Source organism: Hipposideros armiger, unplaced genomic scaffold (assembly GCF_001890085.2).
Source record: "Hipposideros armiger isolate ML-2016 unplaced genomic scaffold, ASM189008v1 scaffold_1225, whole genome shotgun sequence".
Taxonomy (NCBI): domain Eukaryota; kingdom Metazoa; phylum Chordata; class Mammalia; order Chiroptera; family Hipposideridae; genus Hipposideros; species Hipposideros armiger.
Window position 1 is genome coordinate 92,114 of NW_017732575.1, and position 18,670 is coordinate 110,783.

General features: G+C 37.6%; 1 protein-coding gene and 1 pseudogene across 2 annotated transcripts in view; both read left to right on the forward strand.

Annotated features, from left to right (window-relative positions):
- DCTN4 (dynactin subunit 4) overlaps nucleotides 1-18,670 on the forward strand; it is a 41,600-nt gene that overhangs the window by 9,827 nt on the left and 13,103 nt on the right. The window contains exons 4-13 of one of the 2 annotated variants that reach the window (XM_019633005.1): nucleotides 692-735; nucleotides 4,163-4,270; nucleotides 5,425-5,445; nucleotides 5,845-5,918; nucleotides 6,083-6,195; nucleotides 6,474-6,583; nucleotides 11,262-11,335; nucleotides 15,123-15,177; nucleotides 16,189-16,296; nucleotides 18,027-18,124. In XM_019633005.1, the coding sequence (XP_019488550.1) occupies nucleotides 692-735; nucleotides 4,163-4,270; nucleotides 5,425-5,445; nucleotides 5,845-5,918; nucleotides 6,083-6,195; nucleotides 6,474-6,583; nucleotides 11,262-11,335; nucleotides 15,123-15,177; nucleotides 16,189-16,296; nucleotides 18,027-18,124 (805 nt within the window). The remainder of the gene's footprint in view (nucleotides 1-691; nucleotides 736-4,162; nucleotides 4,271-5,424; nucleotides 5,446-5,844; nucleotides 5,919-6,082; nucleotides 6,196-6,473; nucleotides 6,584-11,261; nucleotides 11,336-15,122; nucleotides 15,178-16,188; nucleotides 16,297-18,026; nucleotides 18,125-18,670) is intronic. The other variant, XM_019633006.1, reaches the window with a different exon arrangement.
- LOC109376866 (28S ribosomal protein S36, mitochondrial pseudogene) lies at nucleotides 11,349-13,032 on the forward strand (annotated as a pseudogene).

Genomic DNA, 18,670 nt, shown 5'->3' on the forward strand with positions numbered 1-18,670 from the left:
TTTTTTTTTTCTAGAAAGATTATAGTTTTAACTCTTCCAGGTAAGTCCATTGTTCATTTCAGGGTAAGTTTTGTATGTGTTCTGAGGTAAGGGTCTAGGTTCTTTTTTTTTTTGTATGTGGGTATCCAATTGTTGTAGCACCATTTGTTGAAAGTATTTATTATGGTTTTATTTTCAGCTTTCTGTAATATTATTTTATGATTTGTGCTGTTCATTTCTTACATAAGAAAATGTCCTCTAAACCAGGGTCATAAAACATAGAAATTGCACAGTGTTGCAGTTAAGAGCCGTCTCTGGAGTCAGAGTTTGGATCCTGGCTTTGGGCAAGTAATTTAATTGAGTGACTTTGAGCAAATTATCTAGCTCTCTGATCCTCAATTTTCTCATTTGTAAAATGAGACTGATAACCCTACCTCCGACAGTTATGAGAAAAAAATGAAATGAAATACATTTCAAGTGCTTGGCACAGAAGCTTTACAGTAGTGGTAGTGATGGTGATTATCATCATTATGTTTAAAGAAAAAATTTTATTCTGAGCATTCCGGTCTGTGTAATTTCTAGGACTCTTTCTTGGAAGTTCTGGGATTTTATGTTTTTTAAGTTTTACTTTGTGGCCTGCAGGTGGCCAATTTTTGTGAAAATAAAATTATCAAGTTTTGAAATTCTTATTTGCTGTTCTTCTGTTTTGCAGCTAGTGGTGGTTGGCAGGAACCTGAAAATCCTCACACCCAGCGGGTGAGTGAAGGGTCATCAGAGAGTGAATGAAACAAGCAAAGTTAAAGAGAAAGACTGAAGAGCCTGCATTTTATCAGTGATGTGGCCTATGCTTAGAAATCTGTTGTGTGTGTTTTGGTGTTTGTTACACATAGAAAGTGCTTCTTCTCATTGTGCGACGTTAAATCACAGTGGTAGTTTCTTCCGTTAAGTTAATGAGAAACCTAGGTGTAGCTTTAATTCTATACTCAAGTTGTGAATTGGAAAAAGGAAACTATATGTTTTTGTTTTTCACATACCTACCAACTAAGTTAAGGTTCCATTTGTTCTCAAATACCTTGGAAGTATCATTAACATACAGACATGTTAACTCCTGGAAACACCACTAATTGAGAAGATGCCCTAGGACTCAGTAGTGGTTGCTTATAGAAATATGACTTGAACATCCTTTGATGGTTCATAGTGAACTGATCTTTGTAGTATACATTAGAGCTGATTCTTTTTGCCCCTGGAACTAGACTATAAGAAAGATAATTACAGGGCCAGCCGAGCAGCTCAGTAGGCTAAAAGTGCAAGCTCTGAGCAACAGGGTCGCTGGTTCGATTCCCACTTGGGTCAGTGAGCTGCGCCCAAGCTGAGCTGCTGCTGAGCTGGCAACAGGTGGCAGGATGGCTCAGCTGGTGAGAGCACGTGCTCCTAACAAGGTTGCCGGTTCAACTCCCGCATGGGATGGTGGTCTATGCCCACCCACAACTAAGATTGAACACGACACCTTGAGCTGAGCTGCCCTGAGCCCCAGACAGGTGGCCAGATGGAGACTGGACTTGGAGCTGAGCTAGCTGTACCCTCCACAACTAAGATTGAAGGACAACAACTTGGCTGTTCCCCTTCCCCAATTCCCTAACACTGTTCCCCTTGCCCAATTCCCCAATAAAAAAAAAAAGATAATTACTATTGAAGTATGTACAATCAAGCTGCAAATTAAACGGTTTATAATTATCCACTTATGACATCAGCAAAAATAAGAAATACTGACTATATCCTGGATGATGGTGTTACATATACTATTGTTAGTGTAAATTAGTACAGATTTTTAAGCTCTCAACAGTATCTACTTACTAGACTCTGAACAACAGAAATACTTATTCACGAAAATATATATATTCATTCATCAAATATTTATTGAGCCCTTAACTGTGTGCCATGGACTATGCTGAAAAATAGGGATGTATGGTGCCTGCCGTCATAGAGATTAAGTCTAATGGGAAAACAAAAAACAACCCCAGATAAACAAAAAAGCTGTAAGGAATGTGAAGAGAGTAAGTGTGTCATGTAAACATTCAGGGGGAATTTTGACTAGTTAGGTCCATATATGAGGATGTTGCTAAGATTTGAGGACAACAGGCACAGAAGGGAAAGAACTCAGGGCAGCGGAACAGCATATGCAAGGAGCTTGTAAGTGGAAGAAGCAAAGCAAGTTGTCGACACGGTGACTGTTCCTGAGGTGAAGCACGGCACTAGCTGACTGGAGAGAAGTATTTGCAGTCACACTGCAGGACCATGTAGACCAAGTCAAGGAGTTTGAGGAGCCTTTAAAGGTTTTAAGCAAAAAGCATAAAATTAGTGTTTCTAAAACAATATTGCTACTGAATTGAGAGGACAAGAGTGGGTACCAGGAGACGATTTAAGTCCTATCATTGGAAATGGTTAAGTGCTTTATAGGACATCTGTACAATGCAATAAGATCAGCCTTTAAAAAGAATGAGGTATATCTATTTGTCTTTTTTTTTTTTAAAGATTTTTATTGGGGAATTGGGGGGATGGGAACAGTGCTGGGGAATTGGGGAAAGGGAAACAGACAAGTTGCTGTCCTTTTGTTCTTCATTCTAGTTGTGGAGGACGTTGCTTCACTGGCCCAAGTTGGCACCATCATTGCGCTCTTCCCAGGCGAGGCAGATCAGTCGCTGGCTTCTGGACGGCCACTCACTGCAGCTGCTGTTCGCTCATGCTGGCTGCTGGCTACACACGGTAGCCCATGGCAACCCACTGCCAAAGGGGCTGCAGCCTACGCCATCGCTGGCGACTCACAGCAGCCCAGCTCCAGGTTGAGCTGTTGTTCAGCATCTTAGCTGTAGAGGGCAGTGTCACTGGCCCTCATATGTGGGATCCGAACCGGGGCCCTCTGGCGTCCCAAGCCAGCTCTTAACCAGCATGCCACTCGGCTGGCCTGAGGTATATCTCTTTGGATTGGATGGACAGTTCATGATACTTTCAGTAAAAAAAAAGTTATAACAAGTTTCTTATATGAACTATAAAAAAACTATGTTTATTTTTATACATATAAAAGCCTCATGTCTATACATGGGTTTTTAAAATGTATACAAAATATATCATACTTGTGTTTGTAAGTGAGTAACAAATATAACTAAAGTATAGTAGTGGATACCTCTGATGAGGGGAAAGGTGGACTTGAGATAGAAGTTTCACTTTTTTTTTTTTTTCACTTTTTATTTTTTATGTTTGTATATTGTTTGAACTTTTCACAATTAGTATATATTGTTTTTATGATTAAAATATATCTTAAGGGGCTGGCCAAGTGCGCCTTGGTTATGAGCTGGCTTGGGACGCCAGCTCTGAGCAGCAGGGCCCTGGTTCAGATTAGGGCCCACATTAGGGCCAGTGATGCTGTGCCCTCTACAGCTAAGATGGTGAACAACAGCTCGACCTGGAGCTGAGCTGTCGTGAGTCGCCGGCAACGGCGTAGGCTGCAGTAGGGCTGCAGTGGGCTGCCGTAAGCTACCGTGAGTGGCTGGCAGCTGGCGTGAGGTGCCAAGAGCCGCTGTGAGTGGCCATCCAGTGGCCGGCGACCCATCTGCCTCACCTGGGAAGAGAGCAATGATAATACCAACGTGGGCCAGTGAAGCGATAGCCTCTACAACTAGACTGAAGAACAAAAGGACAGCAACTTGTCTGTTCCCTTCCACGATTCCCCAACACTGTTCCCCTTCCACGATTCCCCAATAAAATATTTAAAAAACATATTTATATAAAATATATATATGTTTTAAGAATGAAAATGTGTAGTGGAATGGGGAGAAAATAGAGTATAAAATGTCACATTCTTAGAAATAGATGGTCCTGTGGCCATGCAGAAAAAATAGAAGCAGTTATGAGGGAAATAAGTAATGAAGTAAAAGCGTGAAAAGAGCCTGAAATTTTCAAGTCTTTTCATTGCCCATTTCTACCTGTTGTTGAACTTAAAAGTTCTATTTCAATTCTGTAATAGATCATGTAATGAAGAAAAATTTTGAAGAAGAGGGCAAACTTGCCCATATTAATAATTCATCTTATATATTTATTATATGTCTAGTCAGTGTAGCTGATTAATTTTGTATGTTTCCTGTTAGCTTTTTCGTGAAACAAATACTAAGTCTTTTATTTCTTACAGATGAACAAACTGATTGAATATTACCAGCAGCTTGCTCAGAAAGAGAAGGTTGAGCGAGATCGCAAGAAACTGGCACGGCGTAGAAATTATATGCCTTTGGCTTTCTCGGTGAGGACTTGGTGCAAAAAGAAGTTTGTACTTCATTGATTGGGACCTGTGTGGCATAAGGACACTGACCATTTTAGAAAGTGGCCATTGTCCCTAGATTCCTGAAGTTGTGGGTAGCAGAGAAAAGTTCCTTAAATTATAGATGTTTAAGTCAAGCAATGATGCTTTTGCCATATCATTAGTTCTATTTGAGTTCTTTGAGTTTTAAGGAAATTTGTGTTTTATTTCTTCATCACTCCCCTTTCTCTTCTGATTATTCTCCAAAAAGGCTACTATTTATAGGCACCACAGAACTCTTAAAGCTTTTAGATATTACAGAAAGTCAGAAGAAGGTCGGCAAGTGATAGATTTTATTCATAGTACCGTGGAACCCACCCTTGACATCCTGGTTTCCAAGCTCTAGGTATCAAACTTGGGAGTCAGCTTCCCATATTTCTCCAGCATGAAACCACTGACTTACACAGTGTATTTATATGGTTAAATAAATAGTAATACATGCAAATATAATTTTTGATAGGAATTATTGATGGACGTCATTGTCTAGTTTGTATGCTACCAATCAAAAGGAAGAGATTAGGATTTGGAGCTCTTTGTTATTGTCCCCCAAGTTTTATTTGCTCTCACAGAACAGTTTTCTCTGTGTTTGCTTGGAGCTGTGCAGGTTGGCATTTAATAAATAACGGTAATTGAATAGCAGTGATACGTCAAGCCCTGTGCTAAGCACTTTACACACATTATTTATTTAATCGTCACAGTAATCCTGAGGAGTAGATGGTATATCCCCATTTTACAGTTGAAATCAGGCCCGTAAAGGTTAAATGACTTGTATTGCTTCTGCATGAGAATTAGTTAAGCCATTGAAACCCTAAAAATTGGTAAGGTCCATTTAAAAATATCTAGCTTAGAATTTAATAAAACATTAAAACTTGGAAAACATATAAAAGGCAAAGATTTCAATGAAATCTTGAGTTTTTCTACATAGTCCAATGGTACAAATAGCATATGCACTAGTGTATTTAGGAAAAGAATGTGAACAAAATGAGTTATTCTCCCAACTTTCCCATATAACCTGCCTGCTGTATGAGTTTGCTTCTATCTTATGCTGCATTTTTTTTTGTCTCTGTTGCAACCTGCTGCTAATTTGGGGCCTACAGCAACACACTATTCATGTAGTGGTAAGTTCTCTTTTACCATTCTTGCTAACCCTAAAGAAGTTAGCAGATGATCACTGGTGTTCCAAGAAGACATTCATCATGTGTCTTAGACACTCCACATAGTTCTTCTAGTCTCAGCTGTAGCATAGATACTTTTAGATTGATAGTAAAACACACACATACACACATTTTAAATTTTACTGTATTAATGTAGTTTTAGTCTCCATGTTTGGTGATTTTATTATAAGAATATGATGTGACCCTGCAAATTACTCTTTCTAAAAGAAGCTTGTTTTTGTTCTGTTTGTTTTTTGCTTATTTCCCTAAGCTTCTCATGCTGTCCCACCCAAAATTCTTTCTTTTGATAAACAGAATGTATAAAGGTGGGATGTCTAATAGGAATTTCTGAACTCTGTTTAGGACAAATATGGTCTTGGGACCAGGCTTCAGCGACCACGAGCTGGTGCAACCATCAGTACCCTTGCTGGACTTTCGTAAGTTTGGATATTAAGTGTCTTTGAGAAAAAAAGCAGGTATCAAAATGAAGACTGAAGGAATGTGATTTTTAAATAAATAATTGCCAAGGGTGAAGAAGATTCTCATACTTAGAAAAGACCTAAGGTGGACCCTTGAGAAATGACTGCATTTTCTCTTTTAGCCTTAAAGAAGGAGAGGACCAAAAAGAGATAAAGATTGAGCCAGCTCAAGCTGTAGATGAAGTGGAACCTCTACCTGACGATTATTATACAAGATCAGTAAATTTAACAGAGGGTAATTTTATACATGATTCTACTTTGTTTATATTTTATAACTAATTGTACCTTTGTTACTTTGTGATTTGAGATTTTTAGCAGCATAGTTGTTAGTAGAATGAATCATATAGAAAATAAAATAAATGTAACAGATGTAATCATTTAACTTGAAGTTTCTATATGGTGGATTTTTGAAGAACAGTCTTCACAAAGCAGTGCTGTTTTATGTATTATTTCATATGTGTCTGGTTTTGAACAAGTCACTAAACTCAGCCTGGTTTCTGCCTTTCGTGCTAGTGACCACCCTTCAGCAGCGCCTCTTACAGCCTGACTTCCAACCAATCTGTGCTTCTCAGCTCTATCCTCGTCACAAACATCTTCTGATCAAACGGTCCCTGCGCTGCCGGGTAAATATCGCATTCTATAGAGTTGCCTTTTGTACCAGGGAAAAGCAAACAAAGTAAACATGATTGATATCTGGCCAATATCAAAATCTCTGGAATGTAGTAAATACAGAGAATGTATAGTTGTCCAGGCACTATTTTAAATGCTTTCAAGATAAACTCAATCCTCATAACTCTGTGAGGTAGGTGCTGTTGTTACTTACCCCTGTTTTACCCTAGATGTGGAAATTGAGGTATCTGAAGTTTAAGTTCATAGTACTAACCCCTAAAAGAATAATGAAAGAATATATAGCTATTAGTCTAGTAGAGAGGAAACCGAAAGGACTAGTAAAAAAGGAGCAATTTAAAAGAAAGCAGGATGGGGTAGGGGGGTTGTCACCTCGAGGGGTAAAAAGTGTAACTATTGCACTGTGTTGTACAGCTGAAACTAATTCTAAAAAATGTATTTCACAATAAAAAATAATAAAAATGAATTAATAAAAAAAAGCAAGAAAGAAGAAAAATTAGCAAAATCCAGGCTCTGGGAATCTATAGAAGAAAGAACAAAATTTCTTCAGTAAAAAAATTGAAGGAAAAAAAAGGAAACCCTTTAAATCAGTCCTATTCAACAGAACTTCACGTGATAATGAAAATGTTCTTTACCTCACAGTCCAACATGGCAGCCACTAGTCACACGTGGCTCTTGAGCACTTGAAATTGATAGTGCAGCTGAGGAACTGAGTCTTTCGTTGTAATTTATTTAAATAAGCACGTGTGACTAGTGGCTACTATTAGGAAATAACACAGCCCTAGAGTAGAAGAGACTTAATAGGCATGTCAGACTCGGTGTAGACTTTAGTTCCTGATTCAAACAAAACATAGAAAGAAAGAAAGAAAGAAAGAAAGGGGCCAAAGGAAGGGAAGGAAGGATAAGGGAAAGAACGTAGAAGGAAAGAAAAATTTATAAAACCTTGGGGGAAATTTAAACACTATATTTTTTATGCTAGTAAAAGAATTTTTTAGGGATAATAACAGTATGGTGACTTTTGAAAATAACTGTATCATTCAGAGATACATACCAAAATATTTGTGGATGAAATGACATGATGTCTGATATTTGTTTCAAAATAATCAAGCATGAGGAGCGCAAGCGAATATAGATGAAACAAGATTGGCCATTGTTGCTAATTGTTCAAGCGGGGTGAAGGGTACCTTGGGATTTATAATACTATTCTGTATTTTTGCATATGTTAGAAAATTTCTATAATGGAAAACCTTTTTTAAAAGAAAGGAAAAGCCCACTAAGATACAAAGACATAGATTTAAAGTAAATGGAGAAAAATAGACCGTGCTAACACAAAACTCAAAGCAAGAGTACCCATATTAATTTAAGACTGATCAGATTTCAAAGTAAGGACGGTTGTCAGGGATAAAGAAGGGCATTACATAATGAAAAAGGGGCCAATTGTGCAAGAAGTCAACTACTGTTCTTAACATGTGTGTGCTAACAGTGGAGCACCACATTATATGCAGCAAAACTGAAGAACTGCAAGGCGAAACAGGGCAATCCACTATCTAGTTGGAGGCTTCAGTACCCCTCTCTTAGAAGTGAACAGATCCAGCAAGTAAACACTCAGTCAGGACACAGTCGGATTCATTTATACCTGTCAATCATTGAATAGTATTGCCATCTATAGACTTTTATCCTACAATAGCAGAAGTATACATTTTTCTCAAGCTCACATGGAACATTAAACAAGATAGACTACATTCTGGGTTATAAAAAACACCTTAACAAATTTAAAATAATAGAAATTATACAGTGTCTGCTTTCAGATCAAAATGGAATTAAACTAGGAATCAATAACAGAAAGATAACTGGAAAATCCCCAAATATGTGGATTAAATAACACTTCTAAATGACACATGGGCCAAAGAAGAAATCTCAACAGAAATTTTAAAATATTTTGAAAAACGAAAATGAAAATCCAACTTATCAAAATTTGTGGGATGCATTGAAAGCAGTGCTTAGAGGGAAATTTATATCATTGAATGCATATGTTAGAAAAGAAGATCTAAAAGACAGTAACGTAAGTGTCCACCTTAGGAAACTAGAAAAAGAAGAGCAAATTAAATCCACAGTAAGAAGAAGAAATAAGAATCAGAGCAGAAATCAATGAAATTGGAAACAAAATCAGCAGAGAAAAGCAATGAAACCAAAAACTGGTTGTTGTTGTTTTTTTAAGATCAGTAAAATCAATAAACCTCTATCCAGGCTAACTAAGAAAAAAAGAGAGGACATAAATTACTAATTATCAGAAATGAAAGAGGGGACATCACTACAGTTCCCATGGAAATGAAAAGGATACTAAAAGAATACAATGAACAAATCTATGGCCACAAATCTGATAACCTAGATGAAACAGACTACTTTCTTAAAAGACACAATCTGCCAAAATTCACACAAGAGATAGAGATAGACGACCTGAATAGGTTTACATATATTAAAGAAATTTAATTAACCTTCTAAAACAGAAAGCACCAGGCAAGATGTGTTCACTGGTAAATACTACCAAACATTTAAGGAAGAAATTGTACCAAATTCTCTATAATGTCTTTCAGCAGATAGAAGTAGAGGGAACACTTCCTAACTAATTGTATGAGGCCAGCATTACCCTAATACTAAAACCAGAGAAAGACAATACAAGAAGATCCACCAAAAGTAGATAAGCTACATGTCCTATTGACCCACCAACCTCACTTCTAGGAGTCTACCCCGAAGGTACACCTCTGCGCAAACCAAAATGAGCGGAGATTAGGGTATAGCTACATAACGAGTACTATAAACCTATAAAAAAGAATATACTAAGATGGGATATGTTTTTAAATGCAAAAAGCAGGTTGCAAGCAGGTACACAAGTTTTTGCGTGGGAAAGCAAGGAAAATACATGTATATGTAAACAAAAAGAAAACATGCGTATGCTAGGTTAGTAGACTATTGGAACAGAATAACGAAAGCAAAAACAGACTCATGCACGTGAGGAAACTGGAGTTTACTAAATATGGCATTACAGATCATTGGGGAAAGAAAGGCTGTTAAATTTTGCTAGGCCAAATCATTATATGAAAAATATAAAATTGGGTCTCTACCTCACACTATACCAAAAGTCCTTTCCAGAGCATAGAAAACTTTAAAGAATAAATATGAAGAGCAAAACTTCTAGAAGGAAATATAAGAGAATATTTTTATGACTTTTGGGTAAGGAAGTATTCCATAAGTAAGACAAATAAGCACAAACTATAATGGAAAAAGTTATATATTTGACACATTAAAAGTAAAACTTGTACCCCTACTCCAAAGAAAACCCAAACAGTAATGAAAAGATAGGCCATAAACTTAGAAGAGTAATTTGAAAGGCATGTAGTTAACAAAGGATTAGTGTCCACAGTATGTAAAGAAATTTAGCAGGTCAGTAAGGAAAAATCCCAGTATAAAAATAACCAGTAGATACTAACATACAGGTCATAGCAGAGGAAATCCCAATACTCAATAATAGGAAAGATACTCAAACTCACACAGTAATCAGGGAACATGTACATTAAACCTACAGTCAGATGCCATTTCATAATTACCAGATTGGCAAAAGTTAGCAGCTTCACAGTACCTATCAAAAGAACTAACTCACCTGTTGGTCCACTTTTAGGAAATTATCTTACAGGTACATTTACAAGTGGGAAATGATTCTTGTATGAGAATACTATTGCGACATTATTTGTAGTCATAGAAGAAAGTCAATATGAGTCTGTTAAATAAGTTAGAGTGGGATGCAGAGGCACCTGTGTGTGTGCTGGTATGGAATTCCAAGATGGATTAAGCTTAAAAAACAAAGGGTAGAAGAGTATAAAGAATGCTCCCTTTTGTGTTATTGTGAAAAAGAAATATGATGTATCTACGCTCTCTGTGAGAAAACACATGAGAAACGGGTTGGCTCTGGGGAAAAGAACAAGGGGACAGCTAAAATGGGTATCTTTACACTACCTTTTTTGTATTGTTAAAAAAAAAATTTTAACCAGGTTTGTGTAGTATTCAAGAAATAAATAAATAAATATTGCTCTCTTTTAAAGTATGAGATCTGGAATCACACTCCTTAGGATTTAAATTCCAGCCCCAGTTCTTACTGGCTCTGTGAAGCTGCACAGATTACTTACTTACTCTTCCTGAGCCCCATTTTCATCACCTGTGAAATGGGGACAATAATAGTTATAGTACGTACACCTACCTCGTAGAGTTGACATGATGTTTAAATCCACTTAAAGCAAGAATGTATACCTTTTACGCTACTTAGAGAAGAAATAAAAATGACTAACAAAAAAAATCAGTTTAAAAGAAAACAAGAAAAATAAGCAAAATCCACATTGTTCAGCATACGTAGTAAGTACTCAGTTGATGTGTTTTATTTCAGTAGTTTTGAAGCACTGCAAAGGTATAATATTTGATAGTGTGGTTGCTTATATCCAAAAGTCCTTTTTTTATATATGTATATTTTGGTTATCTGTATGCACAATTTCAAAACATATGTGGTCTTGCAGCAAAATTAAACAAAACTTGAGTAAATGCTGTCGTTCTGAGTTTAACAGCTCTGTGGATTAACAGAGTGTGTTCTCGTTTGCCCCTGATACAGGGTTTTTTTTTTCTTTCTAGAAATGTGAACATAATTTGAGCAAGCCAGAATTTAATCCAACATCTATCAAATTCAAAATCCAGCTGGTTGCTGTGTGAGTATTTTGGGATTGTCTTTTTGGTTACTGTTTTTTAGGGTTGTGGTTTTTTTTCTCTCAATGAAAAATGTGCTTACTCTTGGCTTAAAAAAGGAAAAAAAAACTATAGCAGAAAAATCTTGTTATTCTGTTCGTGTTTAGGTTTTGAATTATATGTCATGAAATTTAAGGCAAATCTATAAGCAAATCCAGGGTGTGTGAGTATCAGGGACACAGTGACAGTATGGTTGGTTGGTGATGTGGTATGTTGTTTATTGGATGGAGAGTTACTAGTCATTCATTACAAATTATAAAGTACCTAAGTTTAGGAATGATCTTTTTAAAAATTAAAGTAAAAGATAATAAAGTATAGTACAGGATCCCTGTCACAAAGTTCGTTGTATTTAACTGTTCTAATAACACTTCATTAAGTGGGATAAAAGTGATTAAGTTAGTGTTAACTCACTGGGTCTTGTCTCTAGAAGGGAATTTTGCATATGAAAATTACCTATTGAACAAGAATAATACTTTGAAAAATTAGGACAATACTGCCTTGAATTTATGGTGAGAGACCCTTCCTGGATAAGGCAGGAAACTCAGAAGCCATTAAGGTAAATAGACAGCTTTGACCTTAGCAAATAAAATGTGAGTTGTAAAAAACATTAACAACAAAGTCCTGAGACGAGCAGGAAAGAATATTTGCCACTCCATGACAAATAAAAGCTTAATATCCTGGAATGCAGAATTCCCACAAATTGGAAAGATAAAATTGGGGGTCATGATGGGCAGCAAGATGGCATCTGCCAACAGGGTCCTTCAAGCCACATACTCCATTAATAAGGTTCCCTGACAGGAGAGACGACCCTAAACCCAATGCATCAGAAGCTTTGAGATGAGCAGGACTGCCTTCTGCTCCTCAGTTTCACAGCATCCTAAGGGAGGTAAATCACTAGATTGGCTGATGCATCAAAGTCCACCAGACACTGCAGAAATAATAAAAACATTACCTCAGAAGTGCAGAAGGAAAAAAGTGTCTTAAAAAGAAATCGAATTTATCCAATGTGACATGGATGGAGGTCCAGAATAATCACTGACGATGTGGCTGCTGTTTGTCATCAGACAAAAGAATAGTCTTTACAATAAAGGACTTCCAAAATAATACATGAAAAACTTTAAACAACTTTAATAAATTATATATATATATACAGATATATATATATAAAGAAATACAGAAAATTAGATGGACACTTGTATCTCCTAATTTATCTTGTATCTTGGTCAGCTCCACAAGCTTACCTAATTGTTTATATAATTTATACTTATTAAAGTACACATTTTTAAATATTAAGATAAAAATGGAGGGAGGCTGAGAGGAGCACAGAATTTGAACAGACAGCTCACAGAAGAGGAATTTCAAATAGCCAATAAATACATGAAAAGATGCTAAAACTTGATAGGAACAGTTTAAAAAATAAACAGCATATGGTGTTTGTGAAGATGTGGGTAAACATTTGCATACATTGATTGTAGGCATATGAATCGCTAGTCTTTTTGAGGAGGTCTGGAATATCAAGACAAAATTATGTAGGCCTTTTAACCCAGCGATGTTATCTCAGGAATCTTAATTTTATGGAAACAAAAGTGCCGTATCTAAAGATACATTTAGGGCCCGCCGAGTGGTGCGATGGTTAAGAACTCGCTTGGGATGCCAGAGGGCCCCGGTTCGGATCCCACATATGAGGCCAGTGACACTGCCCTCTGCAGCTAAGATGCTGAACAACAGCTCAACCTGGAGCTGGGCTGCCATGAGTCGCCGGTGACGGCGTGGGCTGCAGTCCCTGTGGCAGTGCATTGCCATGGGCTACCGTGTGGCCAGCAGCCAGCATGAGCGGCCAGCAGCCGCAGTGAGCGGCCGTCCAAAAGCCGGCGACTGATCTGCCTCACCAGAGAAGAGCGCAATGATGGTGCCAACTTGGGCCAGTGAAGCAACGTCCTCCACAACTAGAATGAAGAACAAAACGACAGCAACTTGTCTGTTCCCCTTTCCCCAATTCCCCAGCACTACTCCCATCCCCCCAATTCCCCAATTAAAAAAAAAAAATCTTAAAAAAAAATAATAATAATAAAAAAAATAAAATAAAGATACATTTACAATAAGGATGTGTACTGGCAACATTTTCATGGCAAAAGCTGGAAACAAGTTCAATGTCAAGCTGATTAATCATTAACAAAGAAATAGTTGATTAAATTGAGACACACTAGTGCTGTAGAATATTATGCAGCAATTAAAAAGTCACTGGCAGTCAAAAGGTTGAGAAGTGCTGGTCCGGTGAATTAGGAGGAAGGAATTAAAAAGGCCTGGTATGGGGTCTGCCACTTACTTTATTTGTCTAAACTTATTTCCCTCATCTCTGAAATAGGAATTATAACCAGCCCTGCCTCTCAGGGTTGTTGAGAAGAGGAAATGAACTATTATGTTTGCAAATGCTACATAACTATAAATCACCATGAAATATGTTCTATCTTCCTAACTACTCTTATTTAATACATGACTGGTTAGCAAGGAATAGAACGACAGAAATGGTATATGTGAAGTCTGATACCAGTGCCTTTCTTAGTTAAGAATTACCCTCATTACAAAAACCCTGAATGGCAGGCTGTATTTCGTATTCATTTCTTAGGCTTGCTTTGAGAAAAAGTGCTTTTTTCCTGACATGGCAGAATCACCTGGGAATCTTAATACAGATCTCTTACAAGTCAGACCTGCTCAATCCAAATCCTTGACAGTGGGGCCCTGTATTTGTATTGAGTTATTAAGGTAACCCTGATGACCGGCATGAAAAATATCTAAAGTTGAAATACCTTATTGCCTCAGCTCTAAGGTACGCTTTCCCACCCACTTTTAGTGTTTCTGCAATAGATTTTGTCTCATGTTAATATATGCAGTTACTAACATTTATATGTGCTTTGTTCAAGCACTTACTATTTAATGTATTCTTCACAATAATCTCAAGATACAGATATTATTATTATCCTCATTTTACAGTTGAGAAAACGAAGACACAAAGAGGTATATATTTTGCTCTGGTCTTTAGAAGTACCATGGTATATAAACACTAAGCTGGGGTTTGAACCTGGACAGTGTTGAGTCCAGAGCAAGCACACACATGTACAATAGTCTGTGGTCTTAGAGAGGCAGCGTAACAGTGATTCAGAGCAAGGACCATGGAGCCCGACTGCCTGGCTTTTAATCCTGGCAACTTAGCAGCTAGTTACTTCTCTTCCCAGCCCTAGTGTCTTCATCTTTCTAATGGGGATCATAATAATATCTATCTCATTCAGTTGCAGTGAAGATTACATGAGTTCACATTTGTAAAGTGCTTAAAACATTGCCTGGCACATATTAAGTACTATATAAAAGTATGTAGTAGTGTTTTTATACCCCTACAATGCATTCTTTAATCAATCTTGAGTCTCATAACCAGTTGCCTTTTAGATTTACAGAAATGAATTAATAAAATCTCAAAAATATATCTAATAAATATGTAAGGAAAATCTTCCATGATACACACACACTTAATAAGCTCTAAACTAGAAGTATACATAAGATTTCAGAAAGAATTCGTTACCAGTTTGGTTTCATGTCTTAAGTTCTTATTGTGGTGATGATACAATTCTAATTCTTTTTCTCTGCCATGTTCTAATTAACATGAAGAAATCTTTCTTTGGTGCACTAGCTTTTTAAAAAAATGATAATTTAAGAAACTCCAGTAACCATTAGTACATTTTTTTTATTCATGCACAGCAATTACATCCCCGAAGTGAGAATCATGTCAATCCCCAACCTTCGCTACATGAAGGTTAGTACTTGCTGAAGTAACAGAAAGGGAGAGAAAGCTCATTGTGTGCATGTGGATGGATGGCTGTGTGTATTTGGCATGGACACAGTGAGCAAGAGATAGAAAGGAAGAAAGTTTGGAATAAAAGAGATTGGGATTTTAAATATCTTTAAGCTGGGATTCTTGACAGTAGAATCTTGGGACGTATGCAGAAGGAGCAATTGCACATTATATAGAGATGGAGTTGTGGGAGGGGAAGAGAAAGGAGATGTTGGACCCCCAGGCATCGTTAGCTCTTCTCACCGTCCCATGTGTGCCTATGGAGCAAGTACCAGGAATCAGTTAGATTTCTTCTTCACCACAGCCTCTACTTCTTTGAGGCCCTTGTGGATGGCCCTTCCTCCCACACACGCCCCCTACTGAATTATAGAATATTCTGCAGCAGCCTCTTTAGTTCTTTACTTTCGTGCTGCCCATGAAGACATTTATGTAGTTCCTGTTCATTGTAAAGATTTTTTTGCTAATCTCAACAGAGTACCAAACAAGGCCAAATTATGGTTCCAAGAAATCTTAAAAGCCTTTTACAGTCTTGACATGCCATTTTTTTCTATGTTAACACATCCGACTAGCCCATGATTCCATATTTTATTTATGAGGGCTCCCTTCTTTTTAGTCCTTAAATGGAGGACTGGGTAGAGCAAGAACTGTAAACTTTAAATAACCATTTAGATGATGTACATTCCTCAGAATTTCTGGGTCTAGTAACTGGCCCTCTCTATGGGATCTGTCCATTTTCTTAGAGAAGTAGCAACTTCTGAGGGTATATGACCTAACCTATACGTAATAGAATAGGGATCAGAGAGCACTTTGAGCATGCTATGATGTAGAGGTAGAGGTGGGTGTTACTCCGCTCAGGAGGAGTAATAGAGAAGGGAGGGTGAAGGTTTTGTGAAATATTTGGTACAGCAGCTAAGAAGGCGGACCCAGGTGGCAGTAATGGAACATGTCTGAGATGCCTTTCCTATTCCACAGGAGAGCCAGGTCCTCCTGACTCTTACTAACCCAGTGGAGAACCTCACCCATGTGACACTCTTGGAGTGCGATGAGGGGGACCCTGATAATATCAATAGCACTGCCAAGGTAGGAGCATTTTGCCTCATCCTGACTCCCCCTGACTTTTCCTGGAGTGGCCTCGTTTGACCTGGCTTCAGGGATCCCACGCTGTCTCTCATTTCCACGTCCAAGCAGCCATCAAGTTCTTTTGATTCTACCTCCTAAGTTTTTTACTTCATCTATAAACACACAATCCCACAGCCCTGTATGAAGGACGCATCGTTTCTTACCTAAAGTGTGACTGTAACTTCCTAATTGACCTCACTGTTTTCAGTCCACCCCTGCTTCCATTCCAGTTCATCTGGTGTCTTGCTGCGGGTGCTCTTTCTGAAATCGAATTTTGATCATGACATGCTGATTATTTGCCATTCCTATGACTTTGAGATGAAATTCAAATTCCTTGGCATACCATAAGAGCTCCTCAATGTCCTTGCCTCTGTCTGTTCATTTAGGATGATCTTCCCCCAGGTCCCCAAATACAGCATTCTCCGAATCATACATATTAATGGTTGTGACCCAAGCAGATCCAGTGGGTGTGAACTTTCATGCTGGAGAATTGCTTATGCTATTCATTCTATCTAGAACGCTTCCTGCCTGTTCCCACTTCCCTGATATACATGCTCACATCTCAGTCGAATACATACATACTCATTCTTCAAGACTCACAGAAAATAGCACCTTTTAAAATCCAGTAAGCTCCTCCAGAGGCCTCTGTTTACATAGAGGATACATAGCACTAACTAAATGTTAAAATGGGGGCTTTTGACTCTTGGTGTTAGTTGAGTGAAAGAAGTGTAGCCTTTCCATGTTGTGCTACTTGGTGATTCATCTAATACTTGAAATTTTAGATCAAGAACTTTTCTTTATAGACTATTACTGACTCATAATCCAGCATGATAGTCTAATAAAAATTAGTAAAAAGGATGCCAATATCTTTAATTAGCTATTATTCTAATACTGTTTATTAGTAGAAAATTTCTTTTCCCCTTTTTCTTCCTTTTGCTTTTTAGTGATTTCACTTATTAGCATTACTTCCACAGAGAGATGGCACGCTCCTTAAAAAACACTGAGAAGCTGTTTCAGTGAGGATAAAGACAGAAATAAGTGCCTGGCGTATCTGCCTAGCTTGTGGATTCACTATCTGTCTTTACACTCCTCCAGCCACGCTCATATCCATAAGTAGAATTGTGGGTGATACTGTCGTCTGTTAACATCGGACATAGCAAAGCTGAGGACTAGTTAAAACATAAGAACGAGTCTGAAGAATGCTTCACTGTTTTCCATGACCATCAACATACCCAACATCCCATTTCAGAAAATATTATGTTGGAACCAATGTTTCTTTATGGTTTTTTTTTAAAAAAAAACAAAAAAACTGATGAACTGTTTCACATATACGCAAAGTTTAAAGGATAATATAGCACACACCCATGTATCTCCATTCCCTTAAGAAATAAAACATTAAAGACACAGTTAAAGCCCCCGTGTCCTTCCTACTCAAATTGCACAGTAGAGGAAGCGCGCTCTTGACTTGATCACTCCCTTAAACTGTTTTGTCCTTATGTTTTTACTAGAAATATCTGTATTTTTAAACCATATGTTTTTCAACTTTATAGGAGTGATATGAAGTTGTATGTTTCTTGAGTCTTCCTGATGACTTCTGCATGTCTAGATCAATGTCATGCTTTGCTGTGTTCCGTTGAATGAATGTCCTGTGACTCACTGATTCCTTCTAAAGCAGGCCTGTTTCTTTCCAGGTGGTGGTGCCGCCCAAAGAGCTCGTTTTAGCTGGCAAGGATGCCGCAGCAGAGTATGATGAGTTGGCAGAACCCCAGGACTTTCAGGACGATCCTGAGTGAGTGATCTTTTTGTGACCCCCCCCCCCAACCCCCCCTCCCCAAGCCACAGTTGGCTGATACAGAAAGCCCCTTACAGATCCCAGTTTTCTTACCTGGGTTTTTAAAATTGTTTTTCCCGTTTATAAAAACAATTACTATACAAATTTGGGAAATACATATAAAACCATGAAGAAGAAAATAAAATAAAATCCCACCACTAGAGAGAAGCCTCATTAACATTTTGGTGTTTGTCCTTATGTATGTTTCTTTCATCATTAGTATCATTCTGTAAGCACATTTTTTAACTTTTGTTTTTCACATAAATATATTTTCCCTTGTTAATAATGTTCAAGAGCATGATTTTTAATGGTAATGAACAGGATACAATATTCTATCCCTATAGATTTATCATTAGATTTGTTCCCCCTGCCTCCTTTGCCCTCTTAGAGTAATTAATAGATTTACTCTCTCATACCTAATAACTGAAAAGTGAAAACCAAACCTTTTCCTGAATTGGGAATGCATCAGTCAGGATCTAATCTAAAGACAGAAATCACGTCAGT